The sequence below is a fragment of the Atractosteus spatula genome, chromosome 9, assembly GCF_055471065.1.
Source record: "Atractosteus spatula isolate fAtrSpa1 chromosome 9, fAtrSpa1.hap1, whole genome shotgun sequence".
Classification (NCBI taxonomy): Eukaryota; Metazoa; Chordata; class Actinopteri; order Semionotiformes; family Lepisosteidae; genus Atractosteus; species Atractosteus spatula.
This window is the reverse complement of record NC_142714.1, coordinates 10,976,162-10,997,091: the sequence shown is the minus strand read 5'-3', so window position 1 is coordinate 10,997,091 and position 20,930 is coordinate 10,976,162. Positions and strand designations below refer to the sequence as shown.

The following is a 20,930-nucleotide window of genomic DNA, read 5'->3' as shown; positions in this document are numbered from 1 at the left end:
CATCCTGCAATGGCAAGTCAGAATTCGGATAGTCCGCTCTTGTTAGGTGGGTTAAGTTACGCGGGTTTTCCTGAGTGTCGCTCTCATTCTTGTCAAGTGGTTGAATTTCATGGAAAAACTTTTCACGGTTGTAGATCAGCTTCCATATCTTCTGCAGTTCAAGAGAAGATATTCTAGTTCTGGTAGGTAAGGAGGGTCATTACACTGCTCAGTTGTGATCGTTTTAAGAGATGTGTTTGCACACTCGAATATCTTGCTGAGAGTGTGTATATGTTATTCCATGGCTATGTATCAATACATTTTGGACTTTTACTCTTATCTGCATATAATAGGCCTGATTACACAACCCACTTGGGAACATGATTTTCAAATGATTCTGTTAATTCTCAAGTGCTAGATACGTGATGGTTAATTGCACAATTATTATATTTTTATTTGCTGAGAGCAAAAGCCATTTGGAACTAAATTTGCATTTATGGATTTAATTTATCCCAAATTTTCTCAAGTGCAAGTATTTCCAAAATAAAATGCATGTTGTTTTATGCTGAGGATATAATTTAAAATAAGGAAAACAGGCAGCTAGCCTGTTTTGTGAAACTTATAATGAATAAAATGCTTGTTAGTACCAATAGACCAAAGCATTTATCAACAAAGTATAGTCCTATGTCATTAAATAACAAAAACATGCTTATTTGTGCAGCTCATGAATTATTTAAGAGGAGTTATAAATGAGCCTTTTCAAGAGGCTGTAAATTTAGATAGAAAAAAAAAAGATGACCCGATTCAAATCTAATTGCCTTTCTGGGTATTTTTATTCTGAGTTTGTGTGTGCATCAAAGCAAAAAGAGAGCACTTGTATAACACAGTGTACTATTGACAGCATTGCATTTCTTGTCAGCTAGATTTCCAGTTTTGACAGGACACACTGGGATCATCCACACACTCCAGAAAATGGCATAAATAAGTAGTTTAGCTACTGTGTCCTGAGCAGTTAGTTGAGTGTATAGAAGCTGGATGATTTGTTGCTTTGATTTTGTTCCACTTTGTAACTAACCCATTCTCTCTAGATAATAATTTTAGAAAGGAAAAGTCTATCCCTTTAATATTCATACATTCACACTCTCATGAGTCCCGAATGCATTATCAAGCTCATGAGGAAGACAGTGATATGGGATTTTGTCTTCTGATATATAGACTGTAAAAAGAGATGTACTGTAAAATACTCTCATGTTCTGTATCACACAGTATGAAGTAGGAATGTATGTCACTCATAGGCAGTCCTCATCTCTGACTCATCCAGTCAAGCTGAAAGCCACAGGTTTGTACACTTCTTTTCCTGAAGCTTCAGATAAAAACGTTTGGTTCATATTTAAATATAACAAATGAAACACTACATACTGTACAGTGATTTTTCTGCAGACCTCTGAGTTTTTCCATATTTGCTATTATGTAGTCAAAAATGAAATAAAAGCAAACAAAAACGTAAATATTAAAACTATACTGCTATTTCTATTGATAATGTGAGGGTTTTTAAAGTATCAACAATGCACTATTTAGGCTTCGAAAGCTCACTTTAGGGAGCACAGTTATTTGTGTGTTTAAAAGATGTGGTGAGTGAAAGAATTCTAAGATGGGCAGATCTCATATTCCTATATCAGTTACGTGTTTTTATTTATACCATATTAAGAGCTTGATGTAGCTTTTGGATGTGTGTAGCTGCCCTTGAAAGATAGTAAAGCCACTGAGCTGCTTTGGGTGAGGGTATGCTTTAAGACTAAATCATTGAGCCAAGGACAATACTTGCGATGGAGAGGAAGGTGGTATGATACAGTATCTGATTAAATGCCCTTACTTCTGTAGTTAATGTCCCTTAAAATTCTAGTGCAACTGTATTGAGGAAGTTTATTTGAAATATTCAAAATGCATGTTTGCTCTAGGGCAACCTTGATGTCCTCCAGAGAGACTAACTGGCAGTGGCGTTGCATACTTAATTAAAGATAGTACTATACAATGAATTAGCCCATTGGTGGAAAAGTTTGCATGGTCTTTAGTGACCTTCTGGTGCTCCCCTTCCATAAATTATAGTCTTCTCTGGAGTAAAATTATATTGTTTTAAAAATTCTTGCATATGATTAAGAAGTAATTGAGTGAATATAAAAAACAATGGAATCTTTAATTCATTATAATTATGAGATTACATTAAACATAGATTATAAAACCATATAGGCTGTAGTAAATATGCAGGTTGATTAGAAAGTTACTTCATGCATTTCAGAGCTTACAACTCCCAAAACATTAACACATTCAGCCTGCTGGAGGAATTAAGTTAATTAAGCATGCAAGGCACATTTTCAATGCTCACAGATGTTGAGGCTTTATTTACTGCTGTAAAAAATTTAAAAGTATGATGTAAGCTTTTACACAAACTGTTTGCGAGCTTCTCTGAAGGCACACAGACAATTCTGACAGCTCTGTACACATGCAGTACAGTGCATACAGGGATAAGACAATATCAGGGGAGACTGTAAAACTTATGTGGTGCAGTTAGAGGCACAATGCACTACTGTGTAATTTAAAAGGAGTAATAATATATTTTTTATCTTGTTTCTGATGTGAATGAGGGGCTTATATTCCTGACCAGGGAAATTAGATTATATCTAACAATACGCTTTACTGCTCTAACAGCGTAGGTTTTTACACAATGAACAAACCCAAAATAAACAGATTGGTCAGATTTTACTTGAATTTATATACAGGCTTCCATCAGGTTTAGCTTTGGAGATAGATCACAGCAAAATTCTGTGGCAGAATTATCAGAAGTGTTTTCTAACCTGAACTACAGTATTGTTTGTACCTTACATTGTGTCTTGCATAGGAATGTTAAATATTATTGACTGGGATGCTTAAAGGCTAGGTGACCACATGGCACTGTTCATCAGAGTAACAAAGCTGTCCCGAAAGTCTTATTTTGTAAAAATGATGCCTTTCCTGATACAAACATTGGGGCTTAATGCTTGTGTGTTGTAGACATGTACTGTAATATGTTGTTTACTATCCCTGCCAATGATTAGACTGTCTGAACAGCTGAAAAGTCATACTAATTTCTTTGAAAGAGTCATTTCAGGTCTGATTTTATAGTGAACAGCTGATCTGAGTTACATGCTTACTGCGCACGGGCATTAAGCACCAATTTTCATCTCAGAGTCATATGGTCACCCTATTAGAGGCTCAGAATGACTTGATTTACATTTGTTATTTAATCAGCAGTTAAATAACAGCAGTCCTGTTCATTTACATTTTTCTTTAATTCTGCCCAGAATGACCAAAACATGGGCAGCTACATACTGCATTTAGCAATGTAGGGGTGTGCTGTTCCATTATTATAATACACACATTATAGTAGAAGGGGGTAAAGGAGAGAACACATTTATATATAGTCAATTAAATGAATACTTCTTACTTCTGTAGTCATGTTTCTGTGTTTATAAATGGTTAGTGCAAACTTATATGACGTTGGTACTTTTTGTGCATTAGGCATATTGCATCCTCTTAGATTTAATGAAAATGCAAGTGAGTATTCTGTATGTACAGTATACTGTATTCTTTTCAGAATTAAAGTTTGAAATCCTGAAATTGTTTAATGATCAGTGTGAGTGATTCCAGTCTGCATACTGTATCTAAAAGTGTGTTGTCCCTCATCACGAGAGGTAATGTCTGACTTCAGAGCCTGAAGTTTGAAACCTCCTCCCACGGCCAGTGTACCACTGCCAGGCAAACACAGGAAAGGGGAAACTTACCAGTCTTGTACCTACAGTATGGACAACATCCTGTCTCAAACTATTCCTGAGGAGCACAGAGTAAAGGATGTGATAATATACTGTACAGTATATTCAGGCACAGATATACAGTAGAACTGAATGCACTTTATACAAAAGTTCAGGGTCATGTATGCTCCCTTATTCTCCTACTGAATGGCAATGGACTTTTTAGATAATCAGCGGATACCAAAGTCTTTTTGTGTGTAAGTTTTTTAGTTGCTTTTAAGCCATGGTTTTAATATCCAAAGTGATTTTTACAAAGGCAGATCTGTGTATCTCATTTCTTTGACTTGCATGCTCTCTTACTGTATGTTAACATTAAAAAGTTAAATGTATTCATTGGTGTTAAGAAATATTTACAGAAAAAAAGTTAAATTCCCCCCCTCTCTACACCTGCTTTATACTTTGAGAAAAAAGGAAAGAAAAACAGTCATCTTAAAAAATATAGAGTTTCATCCCCCACCCCTGAAGGGATTTACAGTAAAGGAACAAGATACAGAAAGATGTATGGTATGAAATATGAGTAAAAACCCCTTAGCAGCCAAAACAGCTAGTAATGAATGAATTAGTTTGTAAAGATCAGAGGGGATTTCTATGAGAAATATACCTGCTCTATATGTGTTTGTGCTCTGGCAATTGCCTCCTACTGCTGGGGAATGAGGTTCCAGAGAATGAATCCCCCTGCGAGAGAAACTCCCTCACTCCACAGATCATTATCTGGGGATCGTCCTCCTCCCACCATCAAGAGATAATAACACTTTTCAGCATCATCCAAGATTGGCAGATAAATGAATTGCAGCCATAATTTGCAATATATTTGGCTCAGGCAACTGGAAGATTAATGGAAATACAAGAAAAAGCAATATTGAATCCGTGGGGCCATGAACTTGAAAATTTCATATTTTTCATCAATTATATATGAGGCTGGAACTGGGCTTTGGCAGCCAACGATTGTCTTTAATGGGTTTACTTGGAAGAGAATAATGTGTAGTGGAGTGTGCTGCAAATGTTTTACTGGCCTGCAGAAACACCCGAGGCATTGGAATATTAACCAGGCTTAGGGAGTGACTGGAGTGTGAGAGTGGACACTCAAGGCTGGTCACCTGTTGCACTTAAAGCTGGAATGCGTGTAGCCAGCAGGTGAATCTCACAAGTGTTGTGCACTGTCCACTTGTGATGCACATTTTCAAGTTGCTAGAACCTGTGTAACCTGGTCCAGAAATGTTCTCTTCTGCAGGTAGTAAAATGAAACACTAGTTGCATTCTGAATACAAACATATTTCATATAATTTTTATTTAGTTTCTTAATTGGCAATCCCCACTGCCTAGGTACGGCTAAAGTGCAGCGTGATCTAAAAACACAGTAAAAGGTTTGAAAGAACTATGGTATGTTAAAAATGCTGTGTGTAATTATTGTAAAATATTTTGGAGGTACCTTAGACCATCATCAGATATTAACATCAAACATTACCTGAGTATCACCATCATGCCATTGGAATTTACAAGCAACATTGCGATGCAAACTGGGAAACTGGGAAACTCACAGAGTGCATAAAAATTAAAGCATTAATTGAGAGGAATTTGGACAACATTTTGCAATATAAAGGGGTGGTCTGGTTATTTTCAACTCTCATACTCTGTACCAACCACTTTCTTTTAACCAACAGAAAAGGGATACTGTACAGTCATCAGATTGAGATTTATATTTTTATTGCTTTTTACTCTCTCACTCCAATGATTTCCCACAATAGTCTTTACATGTAGCACACCACATTTGATAAACGTACATAATAAGAATAGTGGGATATAAATAATCCATTTTTATTCATCTGCATCCCACTTCCATGGTTATTAGCTAGAAACACTATAATGTAGATAAACATTGAATGACATGTACACCACTGAACATTTAAAATTCACATGAAGAAAATGAGATCAAAATAAGATTAAATTGCACTGAATTGTTGCAACCAGTGTTTTATTAAGCTTTAATTAAACACAGATGAAACTGTGATTTGTTGTATCCTGTACATTGCTGTCTATTATCTACTCATTTAATGACCCGAAAACCTGCCCTGCCAGTAGAATTAGAAACTTGTGAAAAATAAAAAAGAAGGAAAAGCATAAGGTGTATTTTCCCCATAGTGGCTGTTAGACCAGCATTATAAATTAGCTGGGCGTTCTTCCAAGTTTAGTAAAGCCTTTTTCACAAAAGCACATCAATATGTAGATACAGCCCCCCCCACACACACATTTTCAGTTCAATAGAAGAAAACTATTAATCACACCCTCAGGTTGTTAATGAATCCCTCCCATTTCATTTGTTTATTTTCATGTGTTCATTCACTTAAATTGTACTCACCGACTGTAATTGTGACTGGTGTTCAAGATTGAGGATAAGAGGGTAGGGTTCCCTGAGGAAAATTACCTTGAGGTGGGCTGAGACCCGTAGGTCTCCAGAGGAACTACATTGCTATGCAGGTGGATGGAGGAGAAGGAGCAGGAAAGAAAGATTCATGTTGTACTGTAGGTTTATCTTCGGTATCATATTTGGTACACTTTGCCAATAATGACAGAAAGTTAGCATTCTACTGACTCCTGAATGTGTGACCATGCCTAGTCATCAGATGGATGTCCTGTGAAAGAGCAGCAGACCATCGAGACTTTCATCCAGGCAAACATCTGCCTTGATTGGGATTACTCATTTTCAGCTTTGCTGCCTAAATTGTGTGGTCTCATCCAATGTGTTTTGCAGTGCTTTGTTCTCTTTATAAACGTAAAACAAAATTAATTCAAACAGCATTGAAAGTTTTGTGGACATTACAGGTACATGCAAAGATCAGGATTTTCAGATCTCCAGTTTTAGCTGTAGCTTTTAAAAAGGTGATATATTTTGTTAATGTGAATGCTTCAGGTTTTTGTTTTGTATCTAATGTGTCAGGCATTCTTAAATTATTAGTGATAAAACTTTAACGCAGCAAGATATTAACAAAAACATCCAGTGTAACTCTGCCTGTCCCTTGATAGCATCTTATTTGAAAATCAAATCATTTTTTATGAAAACAATAATGAAATAGATTTTACATAGGAGTGGAGACCCTTCAGCCCATCTGTCTCAATTGATTGTTAATAGATAATTGATCCAAAAATTTCATCCATTTGTTTCTAGAAAGTATCAGCTTTGACAGCATGGGTGGGTTGCGAGGTGCCCTCAGTGTGAAAATGTGCCTCCTGCTCTCAGATTTAAATGCATGTCCCCTTAGTTCCCACCTGTGCCCCCTGGTTTCTTTCCATGATAATTCAGAACAGGTCCATTAGTTTGACTTTGTTGACGTCTCAGGTTTATGGATACTTGAATCAGGTCCCTTTCATATTCACAACTAAAAGCATGCAGTTCTTGTAGCCTGGAACAGCTGTCAGAGTGGGACATTCCTTTAAGCCTGAAAATGTATCCAGTCACTCTTCTCTAGACTGAGTCTAGAGCAACATTCTTTTTACAGTGATTATTGCTCCTAGGCATCTTCTAATTGCAATATTCACATTGTATCTGGAAGATGTAAATGATGTGTCAGCAAAAAAAAACAATGCTTTTTCCTAGTAACTTCTCGAAGCTCTGTGTTTTCCATCTTGTTTTTAGCTTGTTTTTTCAACCAGCATGTAACGCTATGCAAACGGAACAAGATTACTAACTCTACCAGAATCTGGATCATTTATTAACTAAGAGCAGAAGTTATCCTAATACAGATCCCTGTGGTACTCCGTTCATTAAAGTACAGTACATCACCCTAATTTGAGCATTCACCCCTTATATCTGCTCATGATTTCTATCACTTAACCAACTCTCAATCCAAAAGCAAGCATTGCCTTCAATGCTTACCACCTGCAGTCTGAGAGTTTAAATTTTTTAGCAGGCTTTCAAAACTCTTCTGAAACTCTATTGTAAATATGACATGTGCTTTGATCCATTACTTCAACTGCTTGTTAAAGAACCATTAACAAATTAGTTCAGATGTGCCTTTTCTAAATTTATGTTGACGGTTACCTGGAATCCTATTGCCATACAGATGATCCTTTTAGTGTGGTTCTAATTATTGATACGGAGAACCTTACATGTAATAGAAGTAACAAAATAAATAGCAATAGCAGTGACACTTTTGTGGACATTACTGGCAAATAGAATTAGCTATAATTACTGCTCTATGGATGGCTGCTACATTTTCAGTTTTCCAGTCAATGGATATTGCGTTGTCTTGACTGTTGGAAGAGTTTTTTTAATGGACTATGAATAGTTTGTTTCCTTTAAGTTTATTTAATAGAATACCATCAGGCCCTGGAAATTTGTTTATAGTAAATGCTTCTAATACCTATAAAACTTCCTCCTCTTCTATACTAATAATATTTATTATAGTATTTTGTCTTTGACAGCCTGAGGCATATTGACATTTTTTTCCTGGGCAAGCACCTGAATGAAATATTAATTTATCATATGAATATTTAATATATTTCTGTTTCATTGTCTAAAGGTTTCCCATTATTATCTCTAAATCACTATATTTCATCCTTTATTGTTCTTTTGTTGTTTTTATACTGAGTTCTTTCTTTCTTTTTTTTTGTTATCCACTTGAGTCTTATCTCAAATATATTGGGCTCTAAATACCCCAGACAGGGCTGTTAAGTGAAAAATGGGCCTAACTCCTGCTGCAATTTAGGATAGCCAATCGACCTGCTAGCATGTCTTTGGGAGACAGTAGAAAACTGGAGTTCTATATGTGGAGAAAACCCGCATGAACACAAAACGAATATGCAAACTCCTTATAGAGTGTCTCATCTCTAAAGTGGTCCTAGTCATTTCTCATATTTGCATTATCCAAGAATGTGCAGTATATTAAAAAGACAGCAAATAATGCACCCGGTCTTTTTGTTGGCTTCATAGATTCTTTTGATTTTGAATTATTTTGAATTCTTTACTTTTGATTGAACTATGTACTGTATGCTACTGTATATATTACATACTGTACTGTATACTCCACAGCCAGTGTTATTTTTCACTGTATTGTATGATGTAAAAAGTCACATATACTGTATGTAATAATTCTGGAAGTTCAGGTAATCTACCTAAAGACTGTTTTACCTGAAACATTATTTGCAAATGTTAAAGGATATTTTGATACTACATGTACAGTTCATGGCACAAAAGTATTGCAATGAAATCTACCTTCTGTACATTGTATATTTTAACTCATGAATTTAAAACAAATAGACTGTTATATTTCATTTTTAGAAAAAGAAAATGTTACTGTTTAGGACTCTTCTGTTGTAATTTTGCAATCTCAATCTGACGTGAACTCCTGTAGAACATACTGTAATTGTTGTTATTTTACATTTGGCCTGTTAAACACCTTGTTTCTTTTTCATGTATAGCATAGTTATTTGCAGCAATTGACTTTTAATTGAACAGTGATGTTTTTCACTCATAGGAATGACTTGGCTGTTTTTATTTTTCTTCAGATTTCTTTCATCATTATTTTAGTGTTATAGTTTTCGAACCCTGGTTCCTTGGACCTCTTGAGGTCTGTTTTAATGTTTTAAGTTTAACGGGTGTGTTTTTAATAATGATAGGCATTATTCGGATCAGTTTCATGTTTTGTTTACATTGGGGGTTTCTTATTCAGGGGGATTTTCCTGAAGTGGGGTTAACCGTTCATAAAAAGGTTGAAATTTCCCTGATTTAGGTGTTTTAAATACTAAACAATATACATTTAGTATTACTACAGTATGTATGCTGCAGTTGTAGTGTATTGAAATTACCAGGAGCGTATCTAAAAGACATCTGTACATTTGCAAAGAGTACCAGGGAAGGTCTTGGGCTGACAAATTTAGATACCCGCATTTAAGAAAATGCTTTGCAACTACAGAACTCAGTTTAGGTGTTCTTATATAAAAAAAAACAATATTTTACTTAAAACAGAAGGTGGATAGATGTTTTATAAATTAATCCCTAGGCAATGAAAAGCTTTCACATGTACTGTACACCATGTTAATGCCAAGGTTAGTCAAATATTGCACATTCCCATGCAGTGCTGGTGGGGTTTTTGGTATCACGAGCTCTTTAATTATGCTACTGAATTATTAGCTAAGCAAAGATGTTGTTAAACTCCTGTGGATGAAGGAACTGGATGGTGGATTATCGCACTGCAAACTGGGCTGAGTTGTTATGAGAGGACTGTGTGAGAGTAACACTGCTGGTTTGTTTTACAGGCAAGGCCTACCCTCCCGAGTTTTACTACGACACCTACAACCCACTCTGGCAAAACCGACCTCGCGTGTACGCCTACAAACTCCAGTGGACTCAGATGAACCCTAATGCAGTGGACCGCATCATTGCCTATCGTCTGGGAATTAGGCAGGTGAGAGAGGTGAACCATATTTCAATACTGACTTTCTTCAAAATACTATGTTTTTTTTTGCACAAGTGACCTCAAAGTTGTAGTTGGATTTTCGCATGATCCGAATGCTATTTTTCACATTTGCAATGTGTGTATGTAAAGGCTGTATTTCATCATTTCAAGAACCGTCAGAAACCATTTACTCTCTGAAGTATTTTCCTTAATTAAAAAAAAAACTGTTTCTTCAAGTTGTAACAAGGGTTACCCTTTTATTTTTCCCACTGATTCAAGGTTTAAGCAACGAGAAAAAGGCAATTACATTAATGTTTTGCGTAAACGTATTCTTAATACTTTTATTACTATTGGCATCTTTGTAATTTGCAGATCAGTTCACGTTTGATAATTTTGCTGTAGGTCTATCATTTGAATGGAGGTCAGATTCGAATACTTTAAGATTCAACTACGATTGTGGCCTTCATCTTTTTCTGTAGCTTAGTTTTGTGCTGAAAAAGTACAAAACCATTCAGACGTCCTGGCTGTGGTAGTCTTTAATCCTTTTCTCTGCGTAGACAACCTTTTGACATTACCACAGAGGAAAGCTAACAAATGGCATCTGACATTTTTGACAGGCATGGCTGTGTCTCTGTGGAAGATGCCCGGAGGAAGTTAGACTCAATCCTCTTTAGTGTGCTTGTTTGTACCCCCCTGAGAGTACAGTTTCACTGATAATGAGCAGGACTTGCTCTCTTGTTCCAGCTGTCACCATAATCTTCTCCTGACTGGCCAGCTTTAGGGACAGTTTCTCTGTGAAGTTCTTTAAATTGCCCTTATCCAAAATATAAATTATTTTGGACTTTGTTCTTGTTTTCACTAAAATACTCTAAGTGAATTGTTAGGTGGCTTGTGTGTGTGTTTTTTTTAAGAGTGTTCTTCATTTTCATACTGGCAATTTACATTAGATAAACGAGAATATTCCAATAGGCTGAAGATACCTCAGCTGTGAAGCAGTTTACTTACAAAGTCCTGTGAATTCCTTGAGATGAAAGAGTATTGCAATTTAAATGCAGGGTACTACAAAATAAAAAATAAGCAGTTAAGTTTAATTTTAATCTTGTTTAAAACAACAATCGTTCTTAACTAAATTGTTGTTTGTCCTGCCTTTTTCTTCCCATCAGTGCACAGTATATAGATGTCACACTTCTCTCAACAAAGATTGATTGTTTTTGTTGGCAGTGAAATAGAGTTAGTAGGACTTATACCAGAAGTACAGCCTTTTTATTAAGACAGTTGACAAAAAGCCAAACCTTGCATAAAATGAGGACAAAAACCGTTGTGATTTCTCCTTATTCTCTCTGAGAACATTGTATTGAAAATCTCACTTGTTCAACAAGCTGAATTGTACTTTGACTGATATGGTCTTTTGTAGGAGCACAATAAAGGATATATTTAGTTCACAAAAAATCCCTTAAAAAGCAAGCAACAATGTTTTACAAATTAACTGCATTCTGAAACCAGAATGCATAAATGCTCTATTGTATTATATCCATTTAATGTGATATTGGATTGCTTTCATTCATTCTGGATTTTTCCTGATTTTCAGATTTCTTTTGTGGCAGTTTACTGTAGTTCATTTTTGCTTTCTTGTAACTCTGGCCTTGAACCAGCCCAGATCAGATATTTTTCTTCTGTCACAACAAGAGGCATAATTCTTTGGCAAGCACTGTGTCAGTGTCAGCATTTCTTCCTGCCTACAGTATCTATAGCAGCCCTGTCACTTACAGCATTGCCTGGTGTGCTGTGTTTGAGTAATTGAGGTGTGGTTATGGGCATGTTAGTGCCCATAAAAAAGAAACTTCTGATCACTTGGTCTGAAGTTGTTTGCCCCAAAGAAAGATCATCCTGATTGTAACAGCTTGAGGCTTTAACATTTTCCAATGCTTGTTTTTCTAGATGAGAAGTAATCCTTACTGGATGGGACAGTGGCGCAGTGGTTAGCATTGATGCCTTGTAGGACTGGGGCCCTGGGGTGCTGTCTGTGTTCTCCTAGTGATTGTTTGGGTTTCCTCCGGGTGCTCTGGTTCCCACCTACAGTCCCAAGACATACTGGTACTGTAGGTTGATTGGCTTCTAGAAAAAGTGGCCCTGGTGTGTGTGTTTCTGCCTTGTGATGGACTGGCGCCCTTCGAGGGATTATCCTGCCTTGCACCCATTTCTTACCAGGATAGGCCTTGGCTCCCCTGCAACCAGTATGGTATAGAGGATAGTAAATGGATCAATGAATTAATCTTTACCATACTCAACCTTGCAATTTGAGAGGAGGAATTTCACTCTGAATGCCACCACATTTATGATAAAACCTCACACAGCTCAAATGGTAAATATTGTGTATGTGTGAAAGAAAATGCATGCAGATACAGTATACAGTATTTGCTTTTTACATCTTAACTTGATAAGTAGAAGACGCAGAACAGGCACTTTAGAGTTGATGGTGTTCAATTGTCCATTCTTCTTTCATTTCTTTTGTACTGAATATTGTCTTGCGCAGCCATATTGCTCAGTTATTTTGCTATATCAAAGTGTTGTGTCATAATCAAGATCCAACTCCCGAGATGTTCTGTCCCCCCGGAGACACTTCAATGACCAAGGGCTTTGCTAGCGGTGTGTGGAAATATGGAAATTTGCGTAGGTAAAATTAATTAACTTCATTAGTTCTAACTCCCTCTGTTTCCTAGTCAAACCACCCTAACATCCAGCATAATATGAGAGCACAACAAATACCAAAATAACATTAGATGTGCTGATAAATGCTTATTTAGAAGTGACAAGGTACATTGAACACACTGAATTCAGTCAGCCAGCTCAAGTGTAGAATTGAATTGGACAACTGCTGCATGTCTTAAATTAATATGAACTGCATTTCTCAGAAGAACTATGTGAAGGCAAAACCCTGAAACAAGCTGTAGTAAGAAAAACAGCAAGTTAAAATATTTTAGCACTCTGCACGCATGTAACTGCGTCTGAAACCCTGATTTAATCTCCTTAAGTAAATGTCATGTAAAATTGTCAGGTAGAAAGGCAATATTATCTGCGTGATACATAAGTATATAATGGTATGAAAGACACAAGTAAGGAATTATTTTTCTTAGAAAGATAATTAAACCTTGTAAATACAGTACGCAATCCACATCTTATTATTACTTGTGTTTTCCCCCTGTGTCTTACTCCATACCTTCTAATAACTTTTGGAGAAACCACAGGAGAACTCCGTGTCTCTGTGTCTACTTAATAAGAATCTGTAGAATTTGTCTGTAGAAAGAGTTTAGTATTGAAGTATCTGGTAACTGTTTCTTTGTATTGCTGTGCTGGATTCTGTGGTCACATATGTAAGAATGGCAGAGCATTGTCCTGCTTTCAAGAAAGAAAGTGTGAAGAAGATCACACAAAATCAAAGACACCTTATACTGATTCCTGATTCCTTAACTTTCTGTTAGTCATGTTCTTTAAGAGACCTAATGTTCTGGAGAGGCAAACCCCTTCCACCTGCTTTGTTTAGTACAAACCATTGTAGCTCTGCTGTAGCAGGGGATCTTGTTCTGACTTCACTCCCTAAAAGCCTACTGCATGACATCACCAGCAGCTTTTGGCAATTTAGCTGGGTCAGGTGACTCTGTAAACCATGTGTAACATGGCAGCCCACACTATTGTTGGACTAGTCAGATAAAGGCATTGCTTCTGGGGAATGTAGTGTGAGCACGATCTGCCAACTTCCCCCTGTCCTACTACAATGCCACACCATCCACTGAACTGAAATAGCACAGGGCATTCAATAAGGCAGCCAGGGTCGCATACCAGAGGACGTGGTATCTGTTGTTACTATGCAAGAGAGAAACCACTGAAGAGACAATCATTTGAAAATCAGTCTCCTGATTGTCCCGATTGTAGCTTATGGTGATTTACTGAGGATAAATTAAAAAATATACAGGTAGGTTGTTCTCATTTGGACCTCTGCCTGGTACGCCCCGGTGTTTTATGTTAAGCCTCATGTTAAAAGTAACAATACCTGTTCTTACTAAAATTTAATTCTGACTCTTTTCATTGCCAATCCTTTTCTTCAAAGGTAACAATGAAAATGTTTTAGTCTCCCAAGCCTTTTCTCTTAATGAAATGGTTTGTGTCTGAGGAAAAAAAAATGCATGAAGTGGGCTTCTTTTGGCAGTCCTCAACTGGCAATCATCAGAATAATTCTAAACAGAGTATGCAATTGATTGCAATCATCATGCATTCATATTTCCATGTGTTTGATTCTGCTTTGCTTTCTCTCTGTAGTCAGTCCGCTTTCAGTCAGGGTCTTACCCATTTTGAAATGACAACCTTCCCCAGTTTTGCTTAACAGAAGGCCTCATTGGTTAAGCTGTCAGCAGCCATATGGTTTGATTTATATGTTGCCAGGCTTCTGAATGCTGGTGGCCACCCATTGAAGCTGAAAGTCATTGATAAAGGTAAAAGGCTGCAATGTTTTTTATGAGCTTTTATTGTTTGATTTTTTTATTTCAAATGAAATAATTAATTACACTTGAGTTTTGACCTCTTGCTGGTCATCATTACAAGAAAATCATTTTTAGAAAACACAATGAATTTTGTACCATGACAACATCCTTATAGTAAAGTGAGGCAGAGCCACTGGCAATTTGCAGCACAGTGACTGCCAGTAAGCTGCAGTGAGCCCTGCTGTGCTGAAAATGAGCTTGAGTACTATTTTTCTCATTGTGCTTTTGGGCTAAATGAATATCCAGAGACTTGAACTCTGTGCCGCAACAAGAGAGTACTTTCAGCAGCCCCATAGTTTTTGTGCAGATTTTTTTCTCATTATATTGGAAAGAAAATGGAAGACGTGTCGATGGAGAAGCATGCCAAGTTGCCTCTAAGGTATACATCACACAAATGTCATTTGCATAATATTAGTTTCTTACTTGTTTATTATCCCATTATGCGTGCTTCTGAAAATGATTCTTTATTGCTATGCGGGCACCTGTCGATCTGAGGCTGATGTTTAATACAATACAGCAGTGAAAATTAAACCATAAAGATCTTTGTGGGCCCTTAAACAAATTATTAGGAGGAAATAGAAAATTACATATGATTTACTGCAGTAGACTTGTGAAATCTGGCTGTTTCTTCAGCCCTTGCTACACTGGAGAAATACAATGCCATAGAGGTACAGTATATATACTGTATATAATTTAACAATGATCCCTGATGTTTTTGGAATGTCACCCTGGACAGAATTCTCTTGACAGTCTCAAAGTATGTTGAAACAGAAAGAGCATAGTGTGCTTGTCTGGGAATATGAGCACTGGGAAGGTAATACATATAAGCACAGTTTTGATCGCGGGTGATGGCAAAATAAAAAAGTCTGTTTCATCCTTCAAGGGAAGCAGAGAATATACCTGGTTTAAAAAAAAAACTCATTTACAATGGTACCCTGAGGTTAAGAACTGTACAAATAAGATAAAAATCCAGGAGAATTCACATATGGGACCAGTCAGTGTAAGCTACTGTATGATGATTAAAAATTGTTGGCAGTTGCTTTCCTTATTACCTCCAAGGTCTACTTACCATCTGCACTTTTTTTGTAATGAATAGTGTGATGGAAATAATGTTCTAGAAGGACTGACAGCTTTAAAATTTGAGCTTGTGTCTCTCCACCAAGCACAGGTGACAGAAAAGCAGAAGAAATTGACCCATTCTAACCCATCCTGTACAGAAATCAGAGTACAAAATTCATATACTGTAATTTTTCAAGGTTCTTTGTCCTGTTATTTATATTTCTCTATGAGTGCTTTGAACACTGGACACAAATGAGAGTCAGAATATACAAAAACGTACTGACTACTGCAGAGTAGGGAAAACATACAGTACAGGTATACACAACAATGTTAGAATAACATGATAGTATTAGGATTTAAGGCTGTTGCTTACAAATACCTAGACGTGATGTGTTTCTGGTTTGTGGCATGATGAATGTAACATTCAAAAATGTTAGTGACTGAACAGTCTTTCTCAAGTCTTTCGAGCATAATATAAAAATGATAAAAATGTTAGAACTGCTTTTGTGGAAATGTAATTAGCATCACAGAGATCTGTATTTGAATCATTATTTTTCCTAGTTTACATATGATATAGGTTTTATAGGATATAGAATGTATACTGATATGATATACAATAAGCTGTATTGTAAATAATTTGAGAAACTAGTTATATTCACAGATGATACTAACATGAAAAGAGTTAGCCGACCCCAATCCAAACCAGAGTCAACCTAGCAGACTTAAGAATCAACAGTGAAAAATGTGTGAAAACTAGAGGACTCAAGTGGAAATAACAGGGCAGTGCGTTAAAAAGTGAGAACTAGGTGCACTTTTTATACAAAGGTTTATGGCAATCTGGATCAAGATACCCAGCCATGTTGCTGAAGCTGATACCTGGTTTCTTTCAAGATGAGACTTAATTAGCTACTAGAAACTAAGCAAGCTATCTTATCTACTGTAGGCATCCTTAACACACTGACGTGTTTTTCAAAATAAGACATGCTTTTTAAAATAAGAGGAACTAATTATTACCGTCATTTTAAAGACTGTTTTACAGCAATATACTGTATACAGTGATGTGTAACAGTTTGTGGTACAGTATTGGAGACCCTCTGCACAGTACTGTAGCATTCTTCAGCTGCTTTTAACCACTTTCACAGTGGACTTGTGAAATTGAGCTGTTTCTTCAGCCCTTGCTTCACTAATAAACTCAGACACTTTATAGAATGTTTAGCATACTATAGAACACATTTTATAGTTGACGTCTGTTTAGTAACTCTTTAAAACCTTTTCTTTTTAAAAGCAAGCTTTCAAAAAGCACGCTTTAATGAAGATGCAAGTTATAAGGATTTGCAAATTGCACAAAATCCCAAAATGAATGCAAAAAACAAAGCAGATTTGTGCTTTTGCAAATGATAAACTAAATCTAATCAAAATTCATTTACCGTTCCAAGCATGGAAAATTGGGCTATTGTTTTTGCAAAGCCTTTTTCAAATGTTCTGCTTTAGCTCAGAAATCCAATTAAAAGAGATAATTGGTTTAAAGTTGTATTTGTTTTTGTTGGCGAGAGGTGTGAGGCCTTTTCTGTCCTGTTTTTGGTTTGTTTTGTTTTTCAACTAGGCAGTTAAATTTAGAGATCCTAAATTACAATAAATTAATAACATAAGTCATGCCCTGACTCCTTTTTTTTCTGCTGAAGAAGGCAATTATTTGCTTAATGTTGCTATTGCCATCATGGCGAAAGACTAATGGAAAAGTAAAAGAAATAAGGCGCAACGTTTTGCATTTGTGCAGAGCTAAATATCCTTAAAAATGGAATTCAACAGTCAAATTGGTTGCATAAAAAAGTGCTGTTGCAGCTGACTGCCAGCCTACTTCTTTTGTGTGATTGTTCTTTTGCTGCTGTCTGGCTTAGAAGCATGGCATCATCTCGCCTACTCAGCCTACCAGAGTCACACAGCTTGTGACACATGCCTGGCCCTATTCACTGATCAACAAGACACCTCATATAACTGCATTCCATGCGGCCTTGTATTTTAACCTCTTTAGAATTTGTAGCCGTGTGCTGTTTATCCTCTGAGTTTCTGATATGTTGACTGTCTGTATGCAGTTACCCATACAGAGTGTTTGCTCTTTATTGTCAGACACTTTAACAGACTTAGATCTGCAGTCTGTGACACAGACCATACGTGCTGCCAAGATATTTCTTAAAGCTTCCCCTGGGTCTCCTTTCTGATAATGCAACTCTGTCTGAATTGTACATACAAGACTGAAGTGTAGCAGCTCGTGAGGAAGGGGTAATTATCGTTTAAAGCAAGTAGTGAACCCATAAGAGCTGGTGCACCAGCAAGTATCACTTTCAAGGCTTGGGAGAGCCTTTAGAAAGATACAGATATATTGAAATATTCAAGAAATGAGGAAACTATGATAGGCAATAAAAACTAATTGATTAACAATAAAACATTCTTGGCATATACAGTATGGTGTAGTGCTCCTTTTTGCTGTTAAAATGTAACATTCTGCCAAAAATGAAGCAAGGAAGACTTCATTTAATAGCAAAATTTGTAGCTCACTATTCTTCATTGGGAAGACAAGGATGTCAAAGGTCTGGTGTGTTTGCATATAGGATTCCTGTTGTGATTCCATAACGCTTTGTTTGGCTAAGGTCATGATATTGTAATAATTCTCTGGGGAGCGGCGAGTCTGTGCAGATTAGATACTGTTCACTCGTGACCTCCCAGAACAACATGAGCTTTCCTATCTTCTAAACCAGTGCATTTGGTAATAAAAGTCATACATCACAGATAGCCTAGTCCTGCTCTTGACTTCCTAAAGGACAATTTAAATACATGCTAATAAGGGTGAGGGTTGTTCATTCTTCCTAAAATCCCCGCTATCACACCTCTCATCGATTTATTCCTTTATGTTAATTGGCTGTTTAAGCTCAATTACTGGGATGCAATGCAGAACCGTGGAAGGAGATTTGTAAGCAGTGTTGCTACAGGATGCCTGGAGTAAAAGCCCTGGACAGTTAAACAGAGTGAGCTTCACAATAATGGGCTCTTCTTCTACCATCCTTTCTGACAGCTACATAGCCAACCATGACAAAAGGATAAAAACGATGTCCAGTAAATACATTTTCACAGCCTGAAAAGCAGGTAAAGGACCCAAGAGCTGGGGCTTCATTACATTAAGCTAGAATGTAATGTATTTTGTTACATTAAGGTGGAATATTTGTCTCTACCTATGTACTGACCCTGTCTGTTTTGTGATGAGATTCTACACCATTGAACACGAGCTCTGTAACACGACACCTGTGCCGATTGCCCTCTGCCTCAGGAGACAGGAAAACATTGGGCTTATCCTTAATATTTCTGTGACCATATTTATCCCTAGAGAAATTTCAAGTGTTTTCTAGGTCCAAATTAAAGATCTTTGATTGCCAAAGCCTCATCGTCTCTTTGCAAGAAGCCTCATAGAAAAAAGAATAGTGATTTTAATGATTTGAGTGTTTGAGAGGAAATTTGTTATTGACATTAGAGGCTGAGAAGAATATGGTTTAAGGGCCTGATGCATTCTTGAAGCACAGAAGAAGTGGGTAGGGAAGAATTTGCATTAACAAAATGCTTTTTTTTTACACTGAGATCTGCGGGATGATGACATGAATGAGACGAGAGAGTTGGTTGCCAAGGTAACAAACAAGGCATTTTACATCAGAACAGCATCACGAAATTAAAATAAAGCTAGAACAAAACAGCAAAAATATTCAGGCAAGAAAGTCCAGCTGTGAAGTTCTGTTTTTTTTCTCTCTGATGCAGTTATCCTTTCGGTTCTGAAAATATAAACCAATCGCTCATGAATTTACATTGAAATTCTCCAATGTGACTTTGATCTTTAACTTAGTTTCCTATTTCAAAGGGAAGGCACATGCCCCAAGCTAGAAGTTTATTTCTAACAAGACAGGCGATGCATTTTAAAGCCAGTAATTGGATTATCATGTATCTGGTTAAAGTGCCTTGGTTTGTGTTTCTTATTGAGTTTTTACGGAAACAGAGATGGTTTTTAATTCTTATCAGAAAAACTGGGTGTTCAATGCTTTTAATTTACCAAAGTCTTTTTTAATACCTCCCAGTTTTTTATGAACATAAGTTTCAAACAGAAAGAGAATATTCAGGCTAATTAGGCCATTTACTAGTTAGTAGTTAATTGATCCACAGATATCCTCTAAGCATTTCATGAAAGAAGCCAGGGTATTCCTACACCATACTCCCATGGCCTTTTGCAAAAAGGCTGTCTCCTTTTCTTGGCTTTAAATGCACTTTCATGTGATTTCCTCTTGTGTCCTTTGGTTCATGTTTCACTGCTGATTCTGAAGAAGTCTTCTGGGTTGACTTTGTCAGTGCCTTTGAGGAGTTTGAAGACTTGAGTCAGGGTCTCTCGTAGACTTTTCTTTTCACATCTTATGATAATCTGAACTGGACACAGTATTCTAATGAGGTCTTGCTAGTGCATTGTGATTATAACATAACATCCCTTGATGTAAATCTCTGGATCCTATGCTTTTAATTGTATGTCCTATTTTGTCTTTTTTATTGCTTCTCCACATTGACTAGTTGTCTAGTTGATGTAGGTGATTGTCAATCTTTTTTATAAGTACTGTAACTACATTAAGCTCAGCATTTCCCATTTTGTATTTATAGTTTATGCTTTTGCTACCTGTATGTACAATAATACTCTGCACTTGTCTCCATCAAGCAATATCTGCCATGTGTTTTCCCAGTTTAGAATTGTATCTAAATCTTTTTGAATTTCATTTGCTGTTTTTCCAGGGCTTGCTTATCCTCCAATGGTGGTATCAAATGCATACTTTACTAGTTTACTACCTGTACTGGATAAGTATCAGATCATTGATATAAATGGGGAAGAGAGGTGGTCCTAGGAAAGATCCCAGTAGTACTCCACTAATTACTGTATATCGCCTCAATCTGTGCATTCACCCATTATTTCTAATTTGTTTTCTGTCGGTGTACTTTTCCCATGACGGTTTGGATTCACTGTGACAGATTTTTTAGAAATAAACCTGCAAAAATTCCAAGACAATGGTATTTAAATAAAGGTCATTTGAGAAGGAATGAAA

At 36.6% G+C, this 20,930-nt stretch overlaps 1 protein-coding gene across 1 annotated transcript in view; it reads left to right on the top strand.

The window, feature by feature from the left end:
* The window catches only part of mdga2a (MAM domain containing glycosylphosphatidylinositol anchor 2a), a 141,378-nt gene that overhangs the window by 76,225 nt on the left and 44,223 nt on the right, over positions 1-20,930 (top strand). The window contains exon 9 of the mRNA XM_088925161.1: positions 10,077-10,225. Coding sequence (XP_088781287.1) covers positions 10,077-10,225 — 149 coding nt within the window. The remainder of the gene's footprint in view (positions 1-10,076; positions 10,226-20,930) is intronic.